This window comes from Artemia franciscana, chromosome 15 (assembly GCF_032884065.1).
Source record: "Artemia franciscana chromosome 15, ASM3288406v1, whole genome shotgun sequence".
Taxonomy (NCBI): domain Eukaryota; kingdom Metazoa; phylum Arthropoda; class Branchiopoda; order Anostraca; family Artemiidae; genus Artemia; species Artemia franciscana.
In genome coordinates, this window is record NC_088877.1 from 20217186 (window position 1) to 20242833 (window position 25648).

Below are 25648 nucleotides of genomic sequence, written 5' to 3' on the forward strand. Positions count from 1 at the left end.
GTTAATTATCCATCTGAATTTTTAAATTCCATAGATCTTTCATTTATTTTCTGTCACACTTCAGGCTTTGAACAGCCCCCAAAAGGCTAAAATTCAACTCACTCTAGCCTAAAATTATCAATAGTGGTTAATTATCAATCAACAGTGGAAAAAAAAAGAATAGACAACGTCTATAGTCAGGTCTGTCGAAATGTAGAAGACCTCTTTCGATTCTAATCCGCAAAGTTTAATTTGATGTGTCTGGTCTAATCCTTTAAATTTCCATGAAATTACTTTTTCTTTTCAACTGTTTTTCTAAAAATCACAAGACACTGATTAATGCGATGGACATTTTACCTTCTAGGCTAACATTTCCTTGGCAAAGGGAATTAGTAAAGTCCATTGAGAAAATTATGTCTTCGGTTTCTTAAGAAACTCGTAACATCCTTTTATATATAATTTCTAGATCTTAAAATGCATTAAATTTCTCCGGCTTTTTGAAGAATCGCTTCGCAAGACAATTGATCTATAGAAGAAGGGAGAGCAAATCTAGAATTGTTTTCTAGACTAGTTTTTGCATAGTTAATTTCTAATAGATATACCAGATATTGTCTCTTGATGTACTTCTTGATAGTACAGATTCTGGGTAATTTAATATATTTCCCATTCAGCACATTAGAACCCACAGTTTTATAGCTTTAATAAAACAATTTTAATCAAATAGTTACCTGTACTGTAGTTTCGTAATTGAGTTGTTTATGGCATAGTTTCTATTACATATCATTTTAGAATAATGCTTTTAAAAAGCTTTTATTTATATAACCCTTATTATCGAAGGTTATAAGCTGATTTAAAAGTTTCTGAAGAGAGGATCTACTGAGTGAAATTGTTCTTCTTACCCAAGAAAATGGAGATTGTAACTTCTAATACAATTATAATTGTTGTTACCACAAATGTTTTAATCTTCTGAGTTGAAAGTCTAAACAATGGATGTCTATAATTGTCTTAACAATTCAAATTGTTGTTTATTATCAGATGCTGTAATATTCTGAGTATGTAAATTCGTCAGTAATCTTCTTAATATAGATAATAGCATGAGCTCAAACCCTTCTAATTCCTTTATGGAAATAGAGGATTATAGAACAATTCAACAAAAAGGAATATTAAAATATACAATAACCTTAAAATCAAAATCTAAGAAAATTGTATCGTTAAATTTAAAATAGTTGCTAAAACACACATAAGTAGTCATAAAAAATTTCAAAAATGCTTATCTTCCAAAAAATCCTGTACGTGCTTTGACTTCGACTCATTTGTTGCGTGTTTAATTTTGTAAGTTTGGAACTTTTTTTAAATTTTAGTTTACAACTGTTTTTAATCTTTATGTCTTAGGTCATGGGGCTTTTGAATCTCGTTTTTTGTCTTTTTTCATAGTAACATATCGTGCCCCTCAGGGCCATATCGTACCTTAATCTTTCTTCTTTATCAATAAAATGCTGTGGCTACTTTAGGCCACACTGGGGCTACATTGGACCTAAATGTTTCTTCTTTATCAATTAAATGCGGTGGCTGCCAGTGTCGCAAAGTTTTGAAAATGTATGTCCCTAGAATAATTTTTTTTTAACAAGAAGTTGATTGAAAGATCCATGGAGACTTTTCAGAATAATAAGTTTTTGCCAAAAATCTTGTTTTTTAGTCTTAGACACCCAGTAAATGTTATTACTTTTAAAATACCACATGTATCTTTTGTTCGCTCCAACGAATCTTTTTTTATATCATGAAATTTTCAATTTTTTACGATTTATTGAATAGCCAGAGTAATTTGCCTTCAGAAGAAAAAAAAAATGTTTCTTGACCTATAATGGGCATCTAAAACAAGTAATATTACCCATGACAAATTTTTAACCACGTGATTCCCACCGTTGCGCAGGCCCTACCAGTGAGGCATGGCAATATTTTGGTGGGTCATGGGCGGAACTTGCACCCTTCGACCGACTAAACTTTAAAGCCTTAATTTTGAAAAAAAACCTTTTTCATGTGAATGACGTCACATTCAAATGCTTTTAAAGAACAAAAAAGAGACATGATAGTATTGCAATGACGTTATCTATATATATGAAAATAAGTTGTTTGTCTGTTGACTGACGTCATGTTTGTGTGTCGACTGACGTCATGTTTGTCGACTGACGTCATTATAAGGATTGAGCTGTATGTCGTCATGAAGTTGTTTGTCGACTGACGTCATGTTTGTCGACTGACGAAATTACAGACCGGGACACAAATGACGACCGGGACACAGGAAATATAAATGACGACCGGGAAATTCAAAGAGAAATTACAGACCGGGACACCGGGACACAAATGACGACCGGGAAACCGGGACATAGGGAATGTAAATGACGACCGGGACACTCAAAGAGAAATTACAGACTGGGACACCGTGACTCAAATGACGACCGGGACACAGGGAATATAAACGACGACCGGGACACAGGGACACAACTACAACATGGACGCCAGAGGGCACAGGGGGATATATAAATGACGACGGAGACACAGGGAATGTTCGATTAGTAATTACCATCAACAAAGCTCAAGGACAATCATTAGAATAATGAGGTATAGATCTGAATACGGACTGTTTTTCCCATGGACAATTATATGTTGCATGTTCAAGAGTCGATAAACCTGACAATCTACATATGTGCACAGACAATGGGACAGCGAAGAATGTTGTATATTGGCAAGTTTTACATAGTTAAAAACATATATATATCTATCTATATTCACAGGTGGGACACAGGGACACAACTACAATGGCGCGTAACTAATATGGCGCGTAACGACTTACGCGCACGGGGGGGCTTGGGGGGCACGAAGTGCCACCCCAACAGCTAGTACATTATGTAAAATATCTTCAGACAATATTTTTATGAGTATAAAATATACCTGGAGGACGACCCCCCCCAAAAAAATGCCAAGTTAATTACCTTTTAATCTGACTTCAGGGGAACACACGTAAAATTTTGAATAACAAAACTTTAATATAATGAGGGGAGCATCAGAATTTTGAAATGCCTAGGTGAGGCAAGGCCCGGAATCGGCTGGGACTCACTACTTTAATCCATTTGACCTTATTTTGAACGTACTATGCGATTCTCGCCTACAAGCTATTCTCGCCTACAGGCTATTCTCGATTACCCGGATGGAAACAAATGTTTCATAGTTTCAAACCCATACAAAAAGGAAGCATTAGGCCTATCAACGAGAAAAGATGACCAGAGCTTATAAGCTTGTTGTTAGGGGGGGTAAAGGGACTCAATGTATACTTTCACTCATTCAGTGAATCATAAGTAACCCCAGTTAAAAAGAGGCCAACATGCAACGGAAGCAGCAGTGAGGCTGCTAAATCAACGGATGGTAGACTTTAGAGTGGTTGTCGGAAGTCCGCACTAGAAGAGTTTTAAATTGGTAAGGTTGTAATTGACGGCATAGGATTGAAAAATCTAATATCAAGAAAACTCTACCAAAGTAGTTTTCTCACCACCAGCCTTCATAATCTAGGCTCTGGTAGAATTCGAAGTTTCATAATTCGGGAATCTTTATCTTTTGAAACATCATTTCGTTTGGATCTGTTCAAAAGGCAATATGGTTTCTGTTATAAATTTATAAATGTTATGTTTTCTTTTATTTTTCTTCTTTTTAATATACTTCCTTTGACGTATTGTCCTTTGTTTTTCTTCATTTGTCTATATTGATTGATTTTTTTCGTTTTTTTATATTTGTTCCGATATTTAATTTTTTATAGTTTCCTTTTTTAAATTTTGAAACCTGTGATGCTTATATCCAAAGGAACAGCATTATAAGATCTCTTTAACAAAGTCTTCTTCACTGTAGCTATGGGGCTACCAAATGTCAAAATCAAGACATTTTTTGGAGGAAGACAGGTGGGACGAAAACTGGCTTACACCACTGATAATTCTTTTATTTTGCCCTCTTTGCCTAAGGTACTTGCCCCACAAGTTTCAAGCAAAATTGAATATTTTCTGTAAGTGTACGAGAAGAAACGTCAGCCTTTAAAAATTATTGTTTTCATGTCCCATTTGCCGAAGGTACTTGTCCCATAAATTTCAAGCCCATCGGTGAAAAGACATCCAACAGAGCATCGTGTCGTAAAGTCTTTTCTAACATAGACTAACTTAATCCATCCCACCTCCAGACAATTTCCACTTCATACTCAAGGATGAGTGCAAATCATCCATATTTTGTCCCATGAAAAAAAATTACGTATAGTTTTACATATATTTTTTTGTTTTCTTTTTTTCTTTTTTATTAACTTACTTTTATGTATTGTCCTTTGATATTTTAAATTTTTCTATATTTATTGTCTTTTTGTTTTAATTTGTTCCAATATTTAATTTTTTTTATATAGTTTCTGTTTTTTAGTTTTGAAACCTGTGATGCTTATCAAACAGTTCGTAGTAACGAACTGTAGTTAGGAGCGACCCGGCTCAATAGTAACCGAAACTCTAAAAAATGGAATATTGATACCAATAGTCACGTCAAAAGAATCGCATTTTAATGCAGATTTTAAATATATAATTCTCATCAAGATCGATTAAATCTATCAAAAGCTACGAGCCTGAGAATATTTACCTCATGTTAGAAAATAGGGGAAAACACCCCCTAAAAGTCATACAATCTTAACGAAAATGACACCATCAGATTCAGCGTATCAGAGAATCTTATTGTAGAAGTTTACTCTTGAGGAATTAGGACAAAATCTAAGCTTTAGTATTAAGAGCGAGGTATCGATGAGGTTTGAACTCCCTCATATACGCAATAAAAACATACAAATATAGAAGGTCGTTCAGTAAGTTAATTCGTAAGTTACGTATGTTTTTACCAATGAAAATGTTTGTAAAAATTGAAAGTTCTAGTTGCTTTTTTAAGTAATCAAAATCTTGGAGGGCAACTAGGCCTCCTCCCTCATTCCTTTTTTCTCAAAATCTTCCGATTAATTACAATTAATGAATAATCAAATTTCTATTTAATTATTTATGTGCGGAGAGCCAAGATCAAAATTTGCATTAATTCAAAAACGCCAAGAAATTCAGTAAAAAAACAAGTTTTTTTTTAAATGAAAGTAAGAAGCAACATTAAAACGAACAGAAATTACTCCGTATATGAAAGGGGATTTTCCTCCTCAATGCCCCGCTCTTTACGCTAAAGTTTCTTACTGTTTTAAAAATATAGTTAAGAGAAAGAGTCAAACTTTAGCGTAAAGAGCGGGGGGTAGAGGAGGAAAAACCTCTTTCGTATACGGAGTAATTTCTGTTCATTTTAAGTTTTAATGTTGCTCCTTACTTTCATTTAAAAAAACTTGTTTTTTTATTTAATATCCAAAGGAACAGGGGATTTCTTTTGTGCATATATATAAGACTAAGATCCTATTTTGTCCCATGAAAAAATTGTGCATTGCTTTTTAAAATTTATTAGCATATTTTTTTTTTTTTTTTTTGCAGAGGAAAGGGAGAATAGCAAAAAATTTCAAAATTTAGAATATATTTTTTTTGGAGGGGGGTGTACCCCAAGGTCCATATAACAAGGTTTGCAGCTTAAGCCATCTCTGAACACCATGAAGATTATACCTTTTCCACTTCTTCACAGCAACCAGAAAAATGCCCGCATAAAAAAAAAAACGAAAAAAACCCAAAAGAATTAAAGTGTTCCTCCCTCAACTCAGTTATTCTTGAGCTTTTCTTATCAGAAATAGACATGAGGAAGAAGTGTATCTGTAAAATTCCGTCTCGGTTAATATACGATCCAACCTCCTGCTAGCTTTCTTTTTTTATTACCTGAAATCTAAAAGCATACAGGTCTCTTGAATTACTTTTCAGATATGTTATTTAAAAAACTCTTTCCATCTTTTTTAACCAAAATTTTATAATGATGTGGCACTAATGTATATTTAATTTGTATCTCTCTTTTTGCTTTCTTTTCTATTTCGCTTTTATACCAAACAACTGCAAACCTCAATTGTAAGTAAACTATTCTTTATCACAGGGATCAACAAAACAAACAAAAATATTTATTAAGCGATTCAGGGACTCTTGTTTAACAAACATATTTGTCTCTTAGACTCAGTAAATATAGAAACAATTTAAAAGAGATATCAAACGAAAAACTAAAAACTAATAAAAAAAATAAAAAAGCTAAAAAACTAAAAAAAACTAAAAAAAAGGCAAAAACTACAAAAAAAACTAAAAACTAATAAAAAAGCTAAAAAACTAAAAAAACTAAAAAAAAAGGCAAAAACTACAAAAAAAACTAAAAACTAATAAAAAAAATAAAAAAGCTAAAAAACTAAAAAAACTAAAAAAACTAAAAAAAGGTAAAAAACTAAAAAACTAAAAACTAAAAAAAACTAAAAAAAAGGAAAAAACTGAAAAATAAGCTAAAATAAAGGTAAAAACCAATAAAAAACTAAAAAAAAAACTGAAAAAACTAAAAAAAGGCAAAAACTACAAAAAAAAAACTAAAAACTAATAAAAAAAGTAAAAAAGCTAAAAAACTAAAAAAACTAAAAAAACTAAAAAAAGGTAAAAAACTAAAAAAAATATAAAATAAGAAAAAACTAAAAAAAGGAAAAAACTGAAAAATAAGCTAAAATAAAGGTAAAAACCAATAAAATACTAAAAAGAAAAAAAGGAAAAAACTAAAAAAAATTTTCATCTAAAAAACTAAAAAAAAATAAAAAAGGTAAAAACTAAAAGAACTAAAAAAGAAAAAAATAAATGACGACACTCAAAGAGAAAGCGACCAGGACAAAAGGAATGTTCGATTAGCAATCAACAAAGCAACGGGACACAGGGAGTATAAATGACGACCAGGACATAAGTAAAAAAAAAAAACTATCTATATATATAAAAATAAGTTGTCTGTGGATCTGTGGATCGTGGATCAGGTGACGTCACCTGAAAAAACTGGATCAGGTGACGTCAAAACTGAAAAAACTAAAAAAAGGCAAAAACTACAAAAAAAACTAAAAACTAATAAAAAAAATAAAAAAGCTAAAAAACTAAAAAAACTAAAAAAAGGCAAAAACTACAAAAAAAACTAAAAACTAATAAAAAAGCTAAAAAACTAAAAAAACTAAAAAAAAGGCAAAAACTACAAAAAAAACTAAAAACTAATAAAAAAAATAAAAAAGCTAAAAAACTAAAAAAACTAAAAAAACTAAAAAAAGGTAAAAAACTAAAAAAACTAAAAACTAAAAAAAACTAAAAAAAGGAAAAAACTGAAAAATAAGCTAAAATAAAGGTAAAAACCAATAAAAAACTAAAAAAAAACTGAAAAAACTAAAAAAAGGCAAAAACTACAAAAAAACTAAAAACTAATAAAAAAAAGTAAAAAAGCTAAAAAACTAAAAAAAACTAAAAAAACTAAGAAAACTAAAAAAAGGTAAAAAACTAAAAAAAATAAAAAATAAAAAAAAAATAAAAAAAAAGGAAAAAACTAAAAAAAAAGGAAAAAACTGAAAAATAAGCTAACATAAAGGTAAAAACCAATAAAAAACTAAAAAGAAAAAAAGGAGAAAACTAAAAAAAATTGTCATCTAAAAAACTAAAAAAAACTAAAAAAGGTAAAAACTAAAAGAACTAAAAAAGAAAAAAATAAATGACGACACTCAAAGAGAAAGCGACCAGGACAAAAGGAATGTTCGATTAGCAATCAACAAAGCACCGGGACACAGGGAGTAAAAAAAATTAACAAAACTAAAAAGAAGGTAAAAACTACAAAAAAACTAAAAAGAAAAAAAAACTAAAAACTAATAAAAAAACTAAAAAATCTAAAAATCTAAATAAACTAAAAAGAGCTAAAAAAGAAAAAAAAGGGAGAAAAACAAAACTAAAAAACGAATGTATATACAGACCGGGACACCGGGATACAAATGACGACCGGGACACAGGGAATATAAATGACGACCGGGACACAGGGACACAACTACAACGGGGACACCGGGGGAAACAGGGGGATGTAAATGACGACCGGGACACCGGGACAGGGAATGGTCGATTAGCAATCACCATCAACAAAGCTCAAGGGCAATCATTAGAATCATGAGGTATAGATCTGAATACAGATTGTTTTCCCATGGACCATTATATGTTGCATGTTCAAGAGTCGGTAAACCTGACAATCTATTTATATGCAAAGACAATGGGACAGCAAAGAATGTTGTATATTCGCAAGTTTTACGTAGTTAAAACCATATATATATATATATATATATATATATATATATATATATATATATATATATATATATATATATATATATATATCTATCTATATTCACAGGTGGGACATAGGGACACAACTACAATGGCGCGTAACTATTATGGCGCGTAACGACTTACGCGCGCGGGGGGGCTTGGGGGGCTGCGCGAAGCGCCCCCACCAACTAGGTGTTGGGGTGGCGCGAAGCGCCACCCCAACAGCTAGTATATATATATATATATATATATATATATATATATATATATATATATATATATATATATATATATATATATATATATATATATATATATATATATATATATATATATGGAGACCATCCAACACTTGACACTCAGATTAGATTTTCACAAAACTAGAATTTTTACAATTTTTCTCACATTCTTCACAAACTTTGCTTAAAAAAAAATATCTAAAACCTCATGGACTTTGGACTCGTTCCATGTGAAAGCTTGTACAAGTATGCTCTGGAAAACCATAGAACGGATGGGGATGGTCGAGTTTTCCCATTGAGGTTTGTAAAAACACCATCATTTCGTTACGCCTGTGTCTGTAGGTAAGGGTAAGTTACTTAAGTATGCTTTGAAGGGAAAGATGGGCAAACTTAATCACATAGTGACCTGGACTATCAAAAAGTTCGTGGTAACAAACTGTGAGTAAGGAGTGACCCGGCTCAATGGTAACTGGAACTCTAAAAAACAAAATTTTGATGCCAACAGATTTATTAAAAAAAAAATTTATGCTGATTTCAAATATATAAGTTTTATCAAGTTTAATCTTGATAATAAGCCTGACAATATATGCCTCATTTTTGAAAAAGTGGAATCCCTTACCCCCTAAAAGTCATAGAATCTTACTGAAAATCACACTATCAGATTCAGCGTATGAGGAAACCCTACTGTAGAAGTTTCAAGCTCCTATCTGTGTGTTTTGTATTTTTTTTTGCCAGAAGAAAGATCACGGATGCGTGTTTATCTGTTTTTTGTTTGTTTGTTAACATTTTCTTCCCAGGGCTAATGGTATCGACCCAGTGGTCCCAGAATACCACGATAGGCCTCACTGGAACGAAAATTAAAAGTTCTAATGCCCTTTTTACGTGACCAAAAATTGGAGGGCAACTAGCCCCCTCCCACACCCATTTTTTTCCAAAGTCACCCGATTAAAATTTTGAGATAGCCATTAAAATTTTGAGTTAACCATTTAAAAATCTATTAGCTATGTCTTTGAGTATGACTTAATTCCCCAGACTCCCAGGGGAAGGGCTGTAAGTTGTGAATTTTACCCATTGTTCACATATATTATTGGTTATTGGGAGGTATACAGACATTATCGGAGAGAATTTTTTTCTGGTGGGGGGCCGGGGGAGAAGGTTATATGGGAGGATCTTTTCATGGAGGAATTTTTCATTGGGGAAGTTAATTTTCCATGAAGTGGGGGCCGAATATCCCAACATTATTTAAAAAAGTATCAGAAATTAAACATATACTTTTTACAACCGAAAATAAGGAGCAACATTGAAACTTAAAGCGAAGAGTAATTATTACGCATAGCCTCTGAGGGGGTTCATCCCGTCATCAATACCCCACTCTTTACGTTAAAGTTTTGTTAGTATTTGCAAAATAGCTATATATTCTAATTAAACGGCCTTTGCAATTCAGGGGTCATTCTTAAAGAATTAAAGCACAACTCTAACTCTAGCATAAAAAGCGAGGCATTGACAAGGTGGAGAACCCCCTCATACACGTAATAACTACTGTTTGTTTTAAGTTTTAACGTTACTCCTTACTTTCAGTTGAAAAAACTTGTTTTTAATTTTATATGATAAAAAGGTCCCTGGATAAACCTCAGTAGCAGTAAATTGTACCTTTTCCTATGATTTTTGTATATGATTAAATAAAAAAAAACAATTAAAAAAAAATTAAATATGAAAGGGGCTTTTCTTTCTCAACCCCCCGCTCTTTACGCTAATTTTGACTCTTTCTCTTAACTCTACATTTTAAAACAGTAAAAAAACTTTAGCGTAAAGAGCGGGGCGTTTAGAAGGAAAAGCCCCTTTCATATACGGAGTAATTTCTGTTCGTTTTAAGTTTTAATGTCGCTCCTTACTTTCATTTAAAAAAAACTTGTTTTTTTTTTATTTAAGTTTTGAACGTTTTTGAATCAATGCATGTTTTGATTTTGGCTCTCCGCAGAGGAATAATTAAAACGAAATTTGTATATATTTTTTTTTTTTTTGGCTAAATGGCTTTCTCATAATTTTGATCGAATTATTTTGAGAAAAAAAGAGTGGGGGAGGAAGCCTAGTTGCCCTCCGATTTTCGGTTAATTAAAAAGGCAACTAGAACTTTTAATTTTTTACGAATCTTTTTATAAGTAAAAGATATACGTAACTTATAAATTAGCTTACGTAAAGAACTTTTGTATTATTATGTTTTTATTACATATATGAGGGGGTTCGCCCCCTCGTCAGTACCTCGCTCTTTACACTAAAGCTTAAATTTTGTCCCAATTCATTAAGAATGACCCCTGAATCACAAAAGCCGCAGAAAAAATAGTTGAAAATACTAAAAATATTTTAGCGTAAAGAGCGAGGTATTAGGAGGAGGTGAGCCCCTCATAAGGGAAATAATTTTTGTTTGTTTTAAGTTTTAATGCTGCTGCTTACTTCCAGGTGAAAAAAACTTTTTCATTGTTTTTTTTTTAAGTAATGCTAGCAAATCCTGCACTCCCTTTATAGAAAATTTCTTCCCCCTTGACAAATTCCTCGATGAACAGTTCCCCCAGCATATCCCCCTCTTCTCAACCCCTGTCTCCAATAAAAAAAATCCTCCTGAAAACGCCTGTACACTTCCCAATAACCATTACTATATGTAAGCACTGGACAAAGTTTTGAACTTGTAACCCCTCCCACGGGGACTGTGGGGGAGTAAGTCGTCCCCAAAGACATAGTTATGAGGTTTTTTGACTACGCTGAATAGAATGGCTATCTCAGAATTTTGAAACGTTGACTTTGGGAAAATAATTAGCGTGGGAGGGGGCCTAGGTGCCCTCCAATTTTTTTGGTCATTTAAAAAGGGCACTAGAACTTTTCATTTCCGTTAGAATGAGCCCTCTTGCAACATTCTAGGACTACTGGGTCGATACGATGACCCCTGGAAAAAACAAAAACAAAAAAAAACAACAAATAAACACGCATCCGTGATCTGCCTTCTGGCAAAAAATATAAAATTCCACATTTTTATAGATAGGAGCTTGAAACTTCTACAGTAGGGTTCTCTAATACGCTGAATCTGATAGTGTGATTTTCGTTAAGATTCTGTGACTTTTAGGGGGTTTTTCCCCCAATTTTCTAAAATAACGCAAATTTACTCAGGCTCGTAACTTTTGATGGGTATGACTAAACTTGATAAAACTTATATATTTAAAATCAGCATTAAAATGCAATTCTTTTGATGTAGCTATTGGTACCAAAATTCCATTTTTTAGACTTTTGGTTACTATTGAGCCGGGTCGCTCTTTACTACAGTTCGTTACCACGAACTGTTTGATAGAAGAATTCCGCTGAGAAAGTTGATGTAGATTATGACGGCTTTTGTCAAAACGCTAGTTATACAACTTGTTTTGAAGTCCATTACGCAAAATTTCTGACAATTATTAAAAATAAAAATGTATATTTATTTTTAGATGAAAGAAGTTTTTGTTCTTTTCTTAAGTTAGAATATTTAATTGCTTTAGATATTACCTTTTTCTGAAATTATGCTTGGGTTAAGGGTCCTTGAACTAAAGACGCAATTCACATCAATTAACTAAAGATGCATGCAATACATATATATATATATATATATATATATATATATATATATATATATATATATATATATATATATATATATATATATATATATATATATATATATATATATATATATATATATATATGTATACTAGCTGTGTGGGGCGCTTCGCGCCCCCCCAAGCCCCCCGCGCGCGTAAGTCGTTACGCGCCATATTAGTTACGCGCCATTGTAGTTGTGTCCCTGTGTCCCACCTGTGAATAGAGATAGATATATATATATATAAATATATATATATATATATATATATATATATATATATATATATATATATATATATATATATATATATATATGTTTTTAACTACGTAAAACATGCGAATATACAACATTCTTTGCTGTCCCATTGTCTATGCATATAAATAGATTGTCAGGTTTACTGACTCTTGTACATGCAACATATAATTGTCCATGGGAAAAACAATCCGTATTCAGATCTATACCTCATTATTCTAATGATTTGTCCCTGTGTCCCGGTCGTCATTTATATTCCCTGTGTCCCGGTCGTCATTTGTGTCCCGGTGTCCCAGTTTGTAATTTCTCTTTGAGTGTCCCGGTCGTCATTTATATTCCCTGTGTCCCGGTGTCCCGGTCGTCATTTGTGTCCCGGTGTCCCGGTCTGTAATTTCTATTCGAACAATCCCTGTGTCCCGGTCGTCATTTATATTTCCGCCTGTGCCCCCGGCGTCCTCGTTGTAGTTGTATCCCTGTGTCCCGGTCGCCATTTATAATCCCTTGTCTCGGTCGTGATTTGTGTCCGGGTGTCCCAGTTTGTAATTTCTCTTTGAGGTTCCCGGTCGTCATTTATATTCCCTGTGTGTCCCAGTCGTCATTTGTGTCCCGGTGTCCCGGTATGTAATTTCATCAGTTGACAAACATGACGTCAGTCGACAAACAACTTCATGACGCATACAGCTCAATCCTTAAAATGAGGTCAGTCGACAAACATGAGGTAAGTCGACACACAAACATGACGTTACTCGACACACACACACACACACAGACAACTTATTTATATATATATATATATATATATATATATATATATATATATATATATATATATATATATATATATATATATATATATATATATATATATATATATATATATATATATATATATATATATATATATATATATATATATATATATATATATATATATATATATATATATATATATATATATATATATATATATATATATATATATATTTACTAGCTGTTGGGGTGGCGCTTCGCGCCACCCCAACACCTAGTTGGTGGGGCGCTTAGCCCCCCCCAAGCCCCCCCGCGCGCGTAAGTCGTTACGCGCCATATTAGTTACGCGCCATTGTAGTTGTGTCCCTGTGTCCCACCTGTGAATATAGATAGATTTATATATGTGTTTCAAACTACGTAAAAATTGCGAATATACAACATTCTTCGCTTTCCCATTCTCTGTGCATATACAAAGCCGTATGTACTAATAATGACCTCATATACAAACGCTCTTTTTACAAACAAACAAACATGCATACACACAACTCGTTTTTATATAGATAGATAGATAGATAGATACAATACAAATTAACTGCGTAAAACTTGCGAATATACAACATTCTTCGCTGTCCAATTGTCCTTGCATATAAATAGATTGTCAGGTTTACCGACCCTCGAACATGCAACGTACAAATGTCCATGGGAAAAACAATCAGTATTAAGATCTATACCACATTTTTGTGTGTCATGTTTGTGTGTCGACTGACGTCATGTTTTTCGACTGACGAAATTAAAGATCGGGACACAAATGACGACCGGGACACCGGGACATCTATATCTATATATATAAAAATAAGTTGTCTGTCTTAGTGTCTGTCTGTCAGGTGACGTCATGTTTCTGTGTCGACTGACGTCATGAAGTTAGTTGTCGTCATTTTTGCTATGAAGGTGACGTCATTAAAGATATTTAATCATGAAGTTAGTTGTCGTCATTTTTGCTATGACGGTGACGTCATTAAAGATATTTAAGACATATATGTTCACGTAGAAATCTATTAATGTTTAAGTTTAAAATGACTGATGAACTTACAATGGCAAAAGCCGATGAAGATGCTCAAAGAGTCTATGCCAAAAAACTTGCTGCAGATAGAGAAAGTCAGAAAAGAAAGCGTGCCGAGGAATCAAAAGAACAGCAAGGAAACAGGCTTGAGGCTGATTGAGAAAGAAAGAACAGAAAGCGTGCCGAGGAATCAAAAGAACAGCAAGGAAACAGGCTTGAGGCTGATAGAGAAAGAAAGAACAGAAAGCGTGCCGAGGAACTACCAGAGCAACGCGAAAGCAGACTTGCTGCTAAAAGAGAAAGTGAAAAAAGAAGGCGTGCCGAGGAATCACAAGAACAGCAAGAAATCAGGCTTGCTGCTGATAGAGAAAGTAAGAAAAGAAAGCGTGCCGAGGAATCACAAGAACAGCAAGAAATCAGGCTTGCTGCTGATAGAGAAAGTAAGAAAAGAAAGCAAGACATTTATGATACGATAATGCATTGTGTCGATAACAACGTTGGAGAAATTTTCTTTTTGGATGCGCCAGGAGGTACTGGTAAAACGTTTGTGATAAAACTGATTCTGGCATCAATTCGATCAAAAAATGATATAGCGTTGGCAATTGCGTCGTCCGGAATAGCCGCAACATTGCTGCCTGGTGGAAGAACTGCTCATTCCGCTTTGAAATTGCCTCTGAATTTGCATTCTACAGAAACTCCCACGTGCAATATTTCCAAATCATCTGGGATGGGTAAAGTATTGCAGCAATGCGAACTTATTATTTGGGATGAGTGCACAATGGCACACAAAAAATCGCTCGAGGCTCTGGATCAATGCTTGAAAGATTTGTGAGGGAAATCGAAACCCTTTGGCAACACATTAACATTGCTTGCGGGAGATTTCAGACAAACATTACCTATAATACCTAGATCAACTCCTGCAGACGAAATGAATGCTTGCCTGAAAAATTCTAATTTATGGGCACACGTAAAAATATTAAAATTAACTACAAATATGCGTGTCCGATTGCAAAACGATGACTCTGGTCAAACATTTTCAGATCAATTGCTGGCAATTGGGAACGGAAAGCTCCCAGTAGACTCAATTTCAGGACTTATACAACTACCTGCTGATTTCTGTAATTTAGTGACGTCCAAAAATGAATTGATTGAAAAAGTATTTCCGAATATTCTAAAAAATTATAAAAATAATAAATGGCTAAGTGAAAGAGCAATTCTCGCACCCAAAAATATAGACGTCCACGAAATCAACAATATTGTTTTGACCAAGATTCGAGACCAGGCAGTCCTTTACAAGTCAGTCGACACAGTTTCGGAACCAAATGAAGCGGTTAATTATCCATCTGAACTTTTAAATTCCATAGATCTTTCAGGGTTTCCACCACACGTGCTACAACTAAAAATAGGCGTACCAATAATACTTTTAAGAAATATCAACCCACCAAAGCTTTGCAATGGCACGCGACTTGCCGTAAAAAAACAATGGAAAACCTAATAGAGGCCACAATCTTGACAGGGCCTTTTGAGGGTGAGGCTGTTCTTATTCCTCGCATTCCCATGATTCCAACGGATCTGCTTTTTCAATTTAAAAGATTGCAATTCCCAATTCGATTAGCATTTGCAATCACCATTAACAAAGCTCAAGGTCAATCATTAGAAAAATGTGGTATAGATCTTAATACTGATTGTTTTTCCCATGGACAATTGTACGTTGCATGTTCGAGGGTCAGTAAACCTGACAATCTATTTATATGCAAGGACAATTGGACAGCGAAGAATGTTGTATATTCGCAAGTTTTACGCAGTTAATTTGTATTGTATCTATCTATCTATCTATCTATATAAAAACGAGCTGTGTGTATGCATGTCTGTTTGTTTGTAAAAAGAGCGTTTGCATATGACGTCATTACTAGCGAAGCGCCACTCCAACAGCTAGTTTATATATCTATATATATAAAAATAAGTTGTCTGTCTGTGGATGTGTGGATGGATGTGTGGATGGATGTGTCAGGTGACGTCACCTGAAAAAACTGGATCAGGTGACGTCAAAACTGAAAAAACTAAAAAAAGGCAAAAACTACAAAAAAAACTAAAAACTAATAAAAAAAATAAAAAAGCTAAAAAACTAAAAAAACTATAAAGGTAAAAACCAATAAAAAACTAAAAAAAAACTGAAAAAACTAAAAAAAGGCAAAAACTACAAAAAAAAACTAAAAACTAATAAAAAAAGTAAAAAAGCTAAAAAACTAAAAAAACTAAAAAAACTAAAAAAACTAAAAAAAGGTAAAAAACTAAAAAAAATAAAAAATAAAAAAAAACTAAAAAAAAGGAAAAAACTGAAAAATAAGCTAAAATAAAGGTAAAAACCAATAAAAAACTAAAAAAAAAAGGAAAAAACTAATAAATGACGACACTTAAAGAGAAAGCGACCAGGACAAAAGGTATGTTCGATTAGCAATCAACAAAGCACCGGGACACAGGGAGTATAAATGACGACCAGGACATAAGTAAAAAAAAAAACTATCTATATATATAAAAATAAGTTGTCTGTGGATCTGTGGATCGTGGATCAGGTGACGTCACCTGAAAAAACTGGATCAGGTGACGTCAAAACTGAAAAAACTAAAAAAAGGCAAAAACTACAAAAAAAACTAAAAACTAATAAAAAAAATAAAAAAGCTAAAAAACTAAAAAAACTAAAAAAAGGCAAAAACTACAAAAAAAACTAAAAACTAATAAAAAAGCTAAAAAACTAAAAAAACTAAAAAAAAGGCAAAAACTACAAAAAAACTAAAAACTAATAAAAAAAATAAAAAGCTAAAAAACTAAAAAAACTAAAAAAACTAAAAAAAGGTAAAAAACTAAAAAAACTAAAAAAGGTAAAAACTAAAAGAACTAAAAAAGAAAAAAATAAATGACGACACTCAAAGAGAAAGCGACCAGGACAAAAGGAATGTTCGATTAGCAATCAACAAAGCACCGGGACACAGGGAGTATAAATGACGACCAGGACACAAGTAAAAAAAAAATTAACAAAACTAAAAAGAAGGTAAAAACTACAAAAAAACTAAAAAGAAAAAAAAACTAAAAACTAATAAAAAAACTAAAAAATCTAAAAATCTAAATAAACTAAAAAAGAAAAAAAAAGGAAAAAAATAAAGGAGAAAAACAAAACTAAAAAACGAATGTATATACAGACTGGTACACCGGGATACAAATGACGACCGGGACACAGGGAATATAAATGACGACCGGGACACAGGGACACAACTACAACGGGGACACCGGGGGAAACAGGGGGATATAAATGACGACCGGGACAAAAAAACTAAAAAGAAAAAAAAACTAAAAACTAATAAAAAAACTAAAAAATCTAAAAATCTAAATAAGCTAAAAAAGAAAAAAAAAAGGAAAAAAATAAAGGAGAAAAAATAAACTAAAAAACGAATGTATATACAGACCGGGACACCGGGATACAAATGACGACCGGGACACAGGGAATATAAATGACGACCGGGACACAGGGACACAACTACAACGGGGACACCGGGGGAAACAGGGGGATGTAAATGACGACCGGGACACCGGGACAGGGAATGGTCGATTAGCAATCACCATCAACAAAGCTCAAGGGCAATCATTAGAATCATGAGGTATAGATCTGAATACAGATTGTTTTCCCATGGACCATTATATGTTGCATGTTCAAGAGTCGGTAAACCTGACAATCTATTTATATGCAAAGACAATGGGACAGCAAAGAATGTTGTATATTCGCAAGTTTTACGTAGTTAAAACCATATATATATATATCTATCTATATTCACAGGTGGGACATAGGGACACAACTACAATGGCGCGTAACTATTATGGCGCGTAACGACTTACGCGCGCGGGGGGGCTTGGGGGGGGCGCGAAGCGCCCCCACCAACTAGGTGTTGGGGTGGCGCGAAGCGCCACCCCAACAGCTAGTATATATATAGATATGTTAATACCTTCAACTAATATTAAGTACTATACACGTAATTTTCCTCTTCTGACGCAGTTGCTGTTGCAGGTATGGGAATGTGGGGGCAGATGCCCCTCCCCTGTTTTTATGAAATCTGACATAAAATTATTTTGTTTTATATTTTTAGGCTCTTATTAAGGTATATTGCCCCCCAGATTATGAGGCCTGAAACCGCTACTGCCTTTGGGTGGTGATCTACCCATTAACCCCTGCTTATATTTACCGACGGTTCTGGAATTGTTATTATTAGCATTCTTTTTTGAGTAGTTTTACCTTAAAGATGATTTCTTTCATCTAGTTTATATTATACTCAAGAGAACCAGGGTTGCAGTCAGGGGCGTAGCTCCGAAATTTTATTTGGCTGACAAGAAGGGTATTCATCGCAAGAGTCAAGGGGCATAGGCTATATAATAATTTTTCTCCAAATTATTGGAGGAACAACTACCCCCCTACCTCTGAAACAGCGCGACTGGTTGCAGTTGTGGCTGCAACCTAGTAAAGAGACAATTACAGCCTATAGTAGGCGGAAGTTTAACAACACATTAAAAAAAAACTGTCCAGTAAGAAAAATAATTTATTTAATGGTGATCCACGAATGATAACTATTACATAAACTTTGCAAAATTAATACGAAAACGAATTTTCATGAATTTTGATAATGAGCTCGCAACTCCTTAAAAATGGCAGCAAAAATAACATTTATTTTTACTTCATGGCAAAAATCCATGGACTGAAAAATTTGAGCCCCTTACCTTGAAGAACAAAAATAAAATGTTTTTTCTTTATTAAAGATAATGTGTTTGATGGGTAGCTAATTTTTTTTTATTTTGATTTTTCCTATTGTTGTTTTTTTTGCCTGAGCAAGCAAGCTACCGTAAGGTCTTATAAGAATGTTTTATAGCTCATTGAAAAGTGACTGGTCCTATATCCTTGTTTTTCTTATAAATATAGATCAGGATCAAAGGACACCTTTCAAGTTAAAGGTGGGGTTGAAGGTCATGTTAGATGGGGCATTTAAGTTTTTCTTCCAGTGAATTTAAATTAATATTTTGCCTGTAATTCATTTTTCGAGTAATTTTATCAAAAATGTGTTATCTTTCATCGAATGTAAATTAAATTTTAATAAATGTAAATCAAGAGTACAGCCTTGTGCTTTAAGTCAAAGCTGAGCTTAAAGGTGACATTGACGAAAAGATGTTAGTTTTCTTCAATGAATGGAGACTATGGTTTGAAAGCTATGAATTCAAAAATACTTCCTCAGTCATCCAGCTAAACTTCATGTTGAACTTGTAATAGTTTTAGCTTAAAAGTTCTGTAAAAATTTGCACGCATGGAAAATCGAGTCACAAGATTAAAAACGAAAAATAATTTTGAAAAGTTTTTCGTAATAATTCTAGGGAGACTTTAGACATAAAAACTGTCAAATCGTTCGTGGTACCGACTGTAAGTAAGGAGTGACGCGGCTCAATAGCACCCGAAACTTTAATAACAGAAATTTTTATATCAATGGATATAAAAAAATTTGATCATTATGCTGATTCCAAATACACAAATTTAATTAAGTTTAGTGTTGCCCACCAAAGGCTGTGAGTCTGAAGAAGTTTGTCTATTTTCGAAAAAGGGGGGGAACACCCCTTAAAAGTCAACAAATCATAATGAAAATCACACTATCAGACTCAGCATATCACCCTCATTACAGTATATGCAAAAATGTGGAATTTTCTATTTTTGCTAGAAGGAAGATCACGGATGCGTGTTTATTCGTTTGTTTTTCTCAGGGGTGATCGTATCGACTCTATGGTTAATTGTCAATCAATGGGTAATTGCCCCGAGTAAATTTTCACCGTCATTATTGTCTCTAGATGATATTTTCGTGGGAAGTAGGGAAGTAGGAAACCCCCCCCCCCTCGATACCTCACTCTTTGCGTTAAAGTTAGAAATTGTCTCAATTCACTGAAGAGTGACTCCTGGAACACAAGGGTTGTTTAATTAGAACAATAAGAAGCTTTTTAAAAGTGCTAAAAACTTCAGAAGTTCCAAATTTCGTCAAACGACTCCTCAACCCATAAGAGGAGTGATTCACTCCTTTTAATAATTTCTTTTTTATTATTAGGACCAAGCAGGCAATCAGCTATACCTTGGTGTAAACCATACTGGTGTTTTGACATTCCATGGAGGACGCAAACAGCACCATTTCCGTTGGTGCGAAATAACGAAGCTCAACTACGAAGGAAAAATGTTTATTGTTCACTTTGCTATTGCTGAGGATTCTAGAACCAAGGTATTTGAAAAATAATTTGATTAAGAGTGTGAGAAACTGATAATAGTTGTAAAGAGTATGTAAAATTAGCTGAAGTGGGTATGTAAAAGTATATAAAGAGCATTAAGAGCTGATAATGAGTATGAGAAACTGATAAAACTTGTAAATAGTTTGTAAAGTATCCAGGAGTATATATGTAAGAGAATGCAAAGAGCAATTAGAGTTTGTAAGGGCCATTGGAAACTAATAAGAATATGTGCAGAGTAGTTAAAGTATGTAGGACTATGCATGTAAGAGTGAGTAAAGAATATTAAAAGCTTGTAACAAGTGTTGGAATAGTTTGTAAAGCATGTAGGAGTAATTATGAAAGAGAAGGTGAAAAATATTAAGGCTTTGTAAAGAGTATGGGAAACGGATAGGAATTTTTAAAGAATATGTAAAGTATGTAGAAGTATGTATGTAAGAGCAAGCCAGGAGCATTAAGAGCTTTTAAGGGGCATCGGAACTATTAAGGATCTGTAAAGAGTAGGTAAAGTATATAGGACTATGCATGTAAGAGTGAGTAAAGAGTATTAAAAGCTTGTAACGAGTATGGGAATGGTTTGTATTTAGGAGCATGCATGAAAGAGAAGGTAAAAAATATTAAGAGTTTGTAAAGAGTATGGGAAACGGATAGGAATTTGTAAAGAATATGTAAAGCATGTGGGAGCATGTATGCAATAAAGTATAAAGTATAAAGACTTTGCAAAGAATAAGTAAAGTAGGAACGAGAATTTCTGTAATAGTATTTAAAGAAAATTAAGAGCTTGTAAAGAGTTGGTAAAGAGTATGTATTTGTATGTAGAAGTGGATAGGCTATGAAAGAGTAGGCCTATGTAAAGATTATTAAGAGTTTGTAAAAAACATTGAACGTAAAAAGTTTGTGAAGAGTATGCAAAGTATGTAAGAGCATGTAAGTAAGATTATGTAAAGAATATTTAAAAAAACGTAAAGAGCATGGAAATAAGATATTGTAAAAAGCATTGATAATATGTACGAATATGTCTGTAATAAGTAAAGAGTATTAAGAGTTTTTAAGTAGCATAGGGAACTGAATGGGAAATTGGAATATGAAAACTTATACCGAGTGTTGAATTTACTGAAAATTTAATCGTATGTTCTTCGGAATGGGGGTTCAAGTACCGTATCACCGATAATTCCGTTTGGAACGAGGGTAATTTGTGTGGCTCCGTAAGCTTAACGAGAGTCGACTCAGCTCCAAATGTTTGGCTAGAGAAATACAGCAAAGGTAAACAGGTTGGGTGCATGAAAGCACAGGAGTACTGTCCCCCCCCTCCCAGCTCATAATAGCACTTCTTGGCTGGAGAGCCAAAGAACAGATATCAGAACTACCGGTAGGGACTGTGAAGAACTGGGTCGTATCTTTTACCCTTTACGTTTTGACACTTCACGGTATTTTATATTAAAACATACTGTGGGATACATGTGTGCTATTCTGATTTAAAGCACAGGAAGGCTGGCCCTCAGCTCCTTATTACACTTTACGGCTGAAGGGTCAAAGAAAGGATACCAGCACTGCCGGTAGGGACTGTAAAGTATAGTGCCGTATCCTTTACCTCTTTTACGAAAGTAAAACAGTTCAAAATAGGGATGATACCTTTTTATTGACAGTGAATAGATATAAAATTATTTAACTGGATATTTCGAACACATATACAGTGTTCATCATCAGCAGTCTGATGATGAATGCTGATGATGAACACTGTATATGTGTTCAAAATATCCAGTTAAATAATTTTATATCTATTCATATCATCCCTATTTTGAACTGTTTTACTTTCGTCATGGAAAGGCAGTGTGGTCTTCGAAGTTATTTACCTCTTTTAAGTCCTGACCCTTTATGATGTTTTATGTTAATATAGACTTATGTTATGTACGATTAAAATTTTGATAGTGTTAAAGATTGAAGTTATATCCTTGACATAACAGTATCTCGTCAAAGAAACAGTGATATAAATATATACACATATATATAACCTTCTATATAAACATAGTTATTTTATTGTTTAGGCAAAACAGGGTCTTATAACTGTTTTATCCAAAACAGGTACGGTAGTGCAAAACTTAAAAAAAAAAAAAACTAGAAAAAGAAAGAAAAGTACCACTTAGATGATACGTGGCTCTTTGACTTAATTCTGCAACGCTAGAATACATTTTTTTTTCTTTGGAGACATGTTTTATTTCCATCTCGCATCATTTTCCAATACTCTTTGAATGAAACATCTAAATTAGTCCCGTTTGTTCTTTTGATCGATTACACTATTATAGTTGACTCTTTTATTACTTATTACTTATTATCTTTTATTATCTTTTATACTTATAGTTGACTCTTTTATTCTTGTGATTGTTTTATTGAGCTTCTGTCCTTTGTAAAGTAGTTATAACATCACCAATTGTGTTGCCAATAGCAAACTGGAATTTGTATTGTTAATTATACTAACAATGCTATCAGACCACGTCCATGCGTAGACAGGGGCACCAAAGGGGGAGACGGTTAGAGGACGATTTCCTCCAATTGATGTTTTCCCCTTAGATTAAAAAATATACCTGTTGTGGTATTTATATTAAAAAAAATAAAAAAAGCAACAAAATTGTAAAGGATAAAGGAAGAAAATTTTTTCCAGAGATGAAAAATGATTTTACAGCTATTCTTATGTTATTAAAAAAGAGTCACTTGTTAGCCTACTTGGACAGTGACTCATGCTGCCAGTACTCCCGTTAGAATCAGAAGTAGTCAGGAGAATGAAATCTGATTGAAGAAAGGGACTAGAATGGTCAAAAATAAGAGATGAAGTAGTTCTAAAGGCTACAGGAACGTCTTAAAATAATAAAAAAGACAAAAATAATAAAATATAAAGAAAGTTCAAATCTAGCTGCTGTAAAATAACAGAAATATTGGTGTCATGAATAAGGTTCCTTACTTTGTTATATATCTTAGAGAGTGGTATCAAGAGGGAAGAAAAAGTTAGTATCATTAAAGTAGGCTAATAAGAGATAGATTCAATGAAACAATGTAGCAAAATCTTTTAAATTGACGTTTGAAAAATTCGTTTGAGCTTTCTCAGAACAGCTGGTATAATAAAATATTCTTTGAAAAGAATAATAACTTTATCTGATTTAGACAACGCACAAAAGTTCTGCCTCAAGTCTTCATGCTCGTCCACTTTCCTCTCCTATTGTCTATTTATAGTTGTGCCAAATTTAAAAGTTGTCTGATCATATCTGAATTATGAGAATTTATTTCTAAATATCATGTTAAAATTATCTGACCGAAACATAACAGAAACATTTTGGTGTTTTGCTTATCTCATTGAGAAACTAAATCTCTCGTGGAATAAACTTATGATTAAAGTCCTTGGATTTTCTAAATAAAAAAGTTTGTTTGTTCAAACCATCGTTTATCTGGGAATAATAGTTTAGACCAAGAGTCAAAGAAGGAAAAAAAATGAAAGTATATTTAGCAAAGGATAAAAGTTTCATTCCAAGTAATCCCTGCTCATAATCAAAAACTTCAGTTTTTCTCATTTTTCTTAGAAGATTTTTAATGTCATATTTCACGAAGTTTATTATTTATTGCTGTTATAGATTAAATGAGCTGCAACGTGAGTCTTTTTTTTTCATATGCCATTTATTGGTTTCACAGAAGTCGATAAAAGAGCAAAGTAGCCTTAAAGTGTACAATTTGGGACTAAACTAGATACCTCGCCCTAAAACAATTGGCAACTCTGGAAATAAACTTTAAAATTCAAAATACTTTTGTCGGTAAAAGCCTTTCTGGATATTCAAAAATCAATAGTTCAAAGAAGTTTGGAAAATTGTACTAGATGTGTTTTTTTCAATGAATTATTATTTCACAAATAATAAAATAAATACGACAAATCGGTAAGCGAATGAGAAAGCAAAAAGAGATAAGTGCAAACTCGTTCCCAGTACCTTAAAAGCAATTGTCTGGAACGTTAAAATAGAAGCTGCGGTGGGGAAATTGGACACAAAAGAAAAAAAAAATATAAAATCTATCTAATTGACATTGGCCTTGTCTGCGAAAAAAAAAGAATTAGTTGAAAAATATATTTCGGGCTAAAGTGGACGAGAAAAATTTCGGCAACACTGAGATTAAACATTTAGGGTTGAAAGTAAAATTGTATCAGTAAAAATTATCTCGAATGCTAAAAATTATTACAGAAACTTTAATTTTTATAGAAATATCTCTTACTCATGGATGATAGTAGGGTTAGTTGCTCTGCTTCGCACCACATTTCCCTATGAAGCAGGTGCAATCCCTTTTTGGTAGGTAGTTTCTGACAGATTGAATATGGAACATACTGAAAAATTTCATTGCAGGGTAGTAGGGCATACTGACACACCCTTTTCGGAGATAAGGGAATATGACAGCACTCTTTTGAGAGATAGGACATTCCTTGCGACACCGTATTGGACCATCCTCACCCAGTTGTATGGGACCCTTTTTCACGATATTGTGTAAACTATTTTTCACACCCTTTGTCTTGCATTTAAACATATGTGTTCCCTTAACCTGAGAGGCAGTCCTTTAACCTAGTTCAAGACACACGCAATGATTTCTAACAGACTATTTGCCTCTCTGGGAGAAAAACCCCTTACTACGAAACCGCATGGAAAAAATGTTCTGCTAGCAGATCACGGTATAACTCCGGGAAAATATTTTACAATACATTACTCGCAGATAGGTTTTCGCCGGTATGAATCCTCTAATGACTTTTAAAATTTGAATTGTCAGAAAATTGTTTAGTAACGACCTTGCAGGCGTAAGGTTTTTCTCCTGTGTAAGTTCACATTTAAGTAAATAACAGAAACAGCAGAAGTTTTTCACAAACTTTACACCGATATGGTTTTATATTTTCCCTCGTCACTGGGGTCTCTTTTATCTTAATATTTGGGTCGACGTGAATTGGGGTAGTTGAATAAGGTATATCCAATGAAGCGCTATTAATTCCGTTAGTTGCAGCGCCAAATAACTCACTTTGGCTAGCTTCAGATGAATCAATACGTCCTTTTTGTATTGCAGGGGCTTCGTTACCACAGATTGAATCTTTTAACGCAAACTTGTTTCCAACGTATATCAAAAAGCGTACGCAGTATCTTTTCCGGCTGGGTGCCTA

At 33.3% G+C, this 25648-nt stretch overlaps 1 protein-coding gene across 1 annotated transcript in view; it reads left to right on the forward strand.

Annotated features, from left to right (window-relative positions):
• The window catches only part of LOC136036613 (FERM domain-containing protein 5-like), a 32147-nt gene extending 10993 nt beyond the window's left edge, over positions 1 to 21154 (forward strand). Inside the window, exon 2 of the mRNA XM_065718918.1 lies at positions 20304 to 21154. Coding sequence (XP_065574990.1) covers positions 20304 to 20486 — 183 coding nt within the window. The 3' untranslated portion in view covers positions 20487 to 21154. The remainder of the gene's footprint in view (positions 1 to 20303) is intronic.
• Positions 21155 to 25648: the final 4494 nt, after the last annotated feature.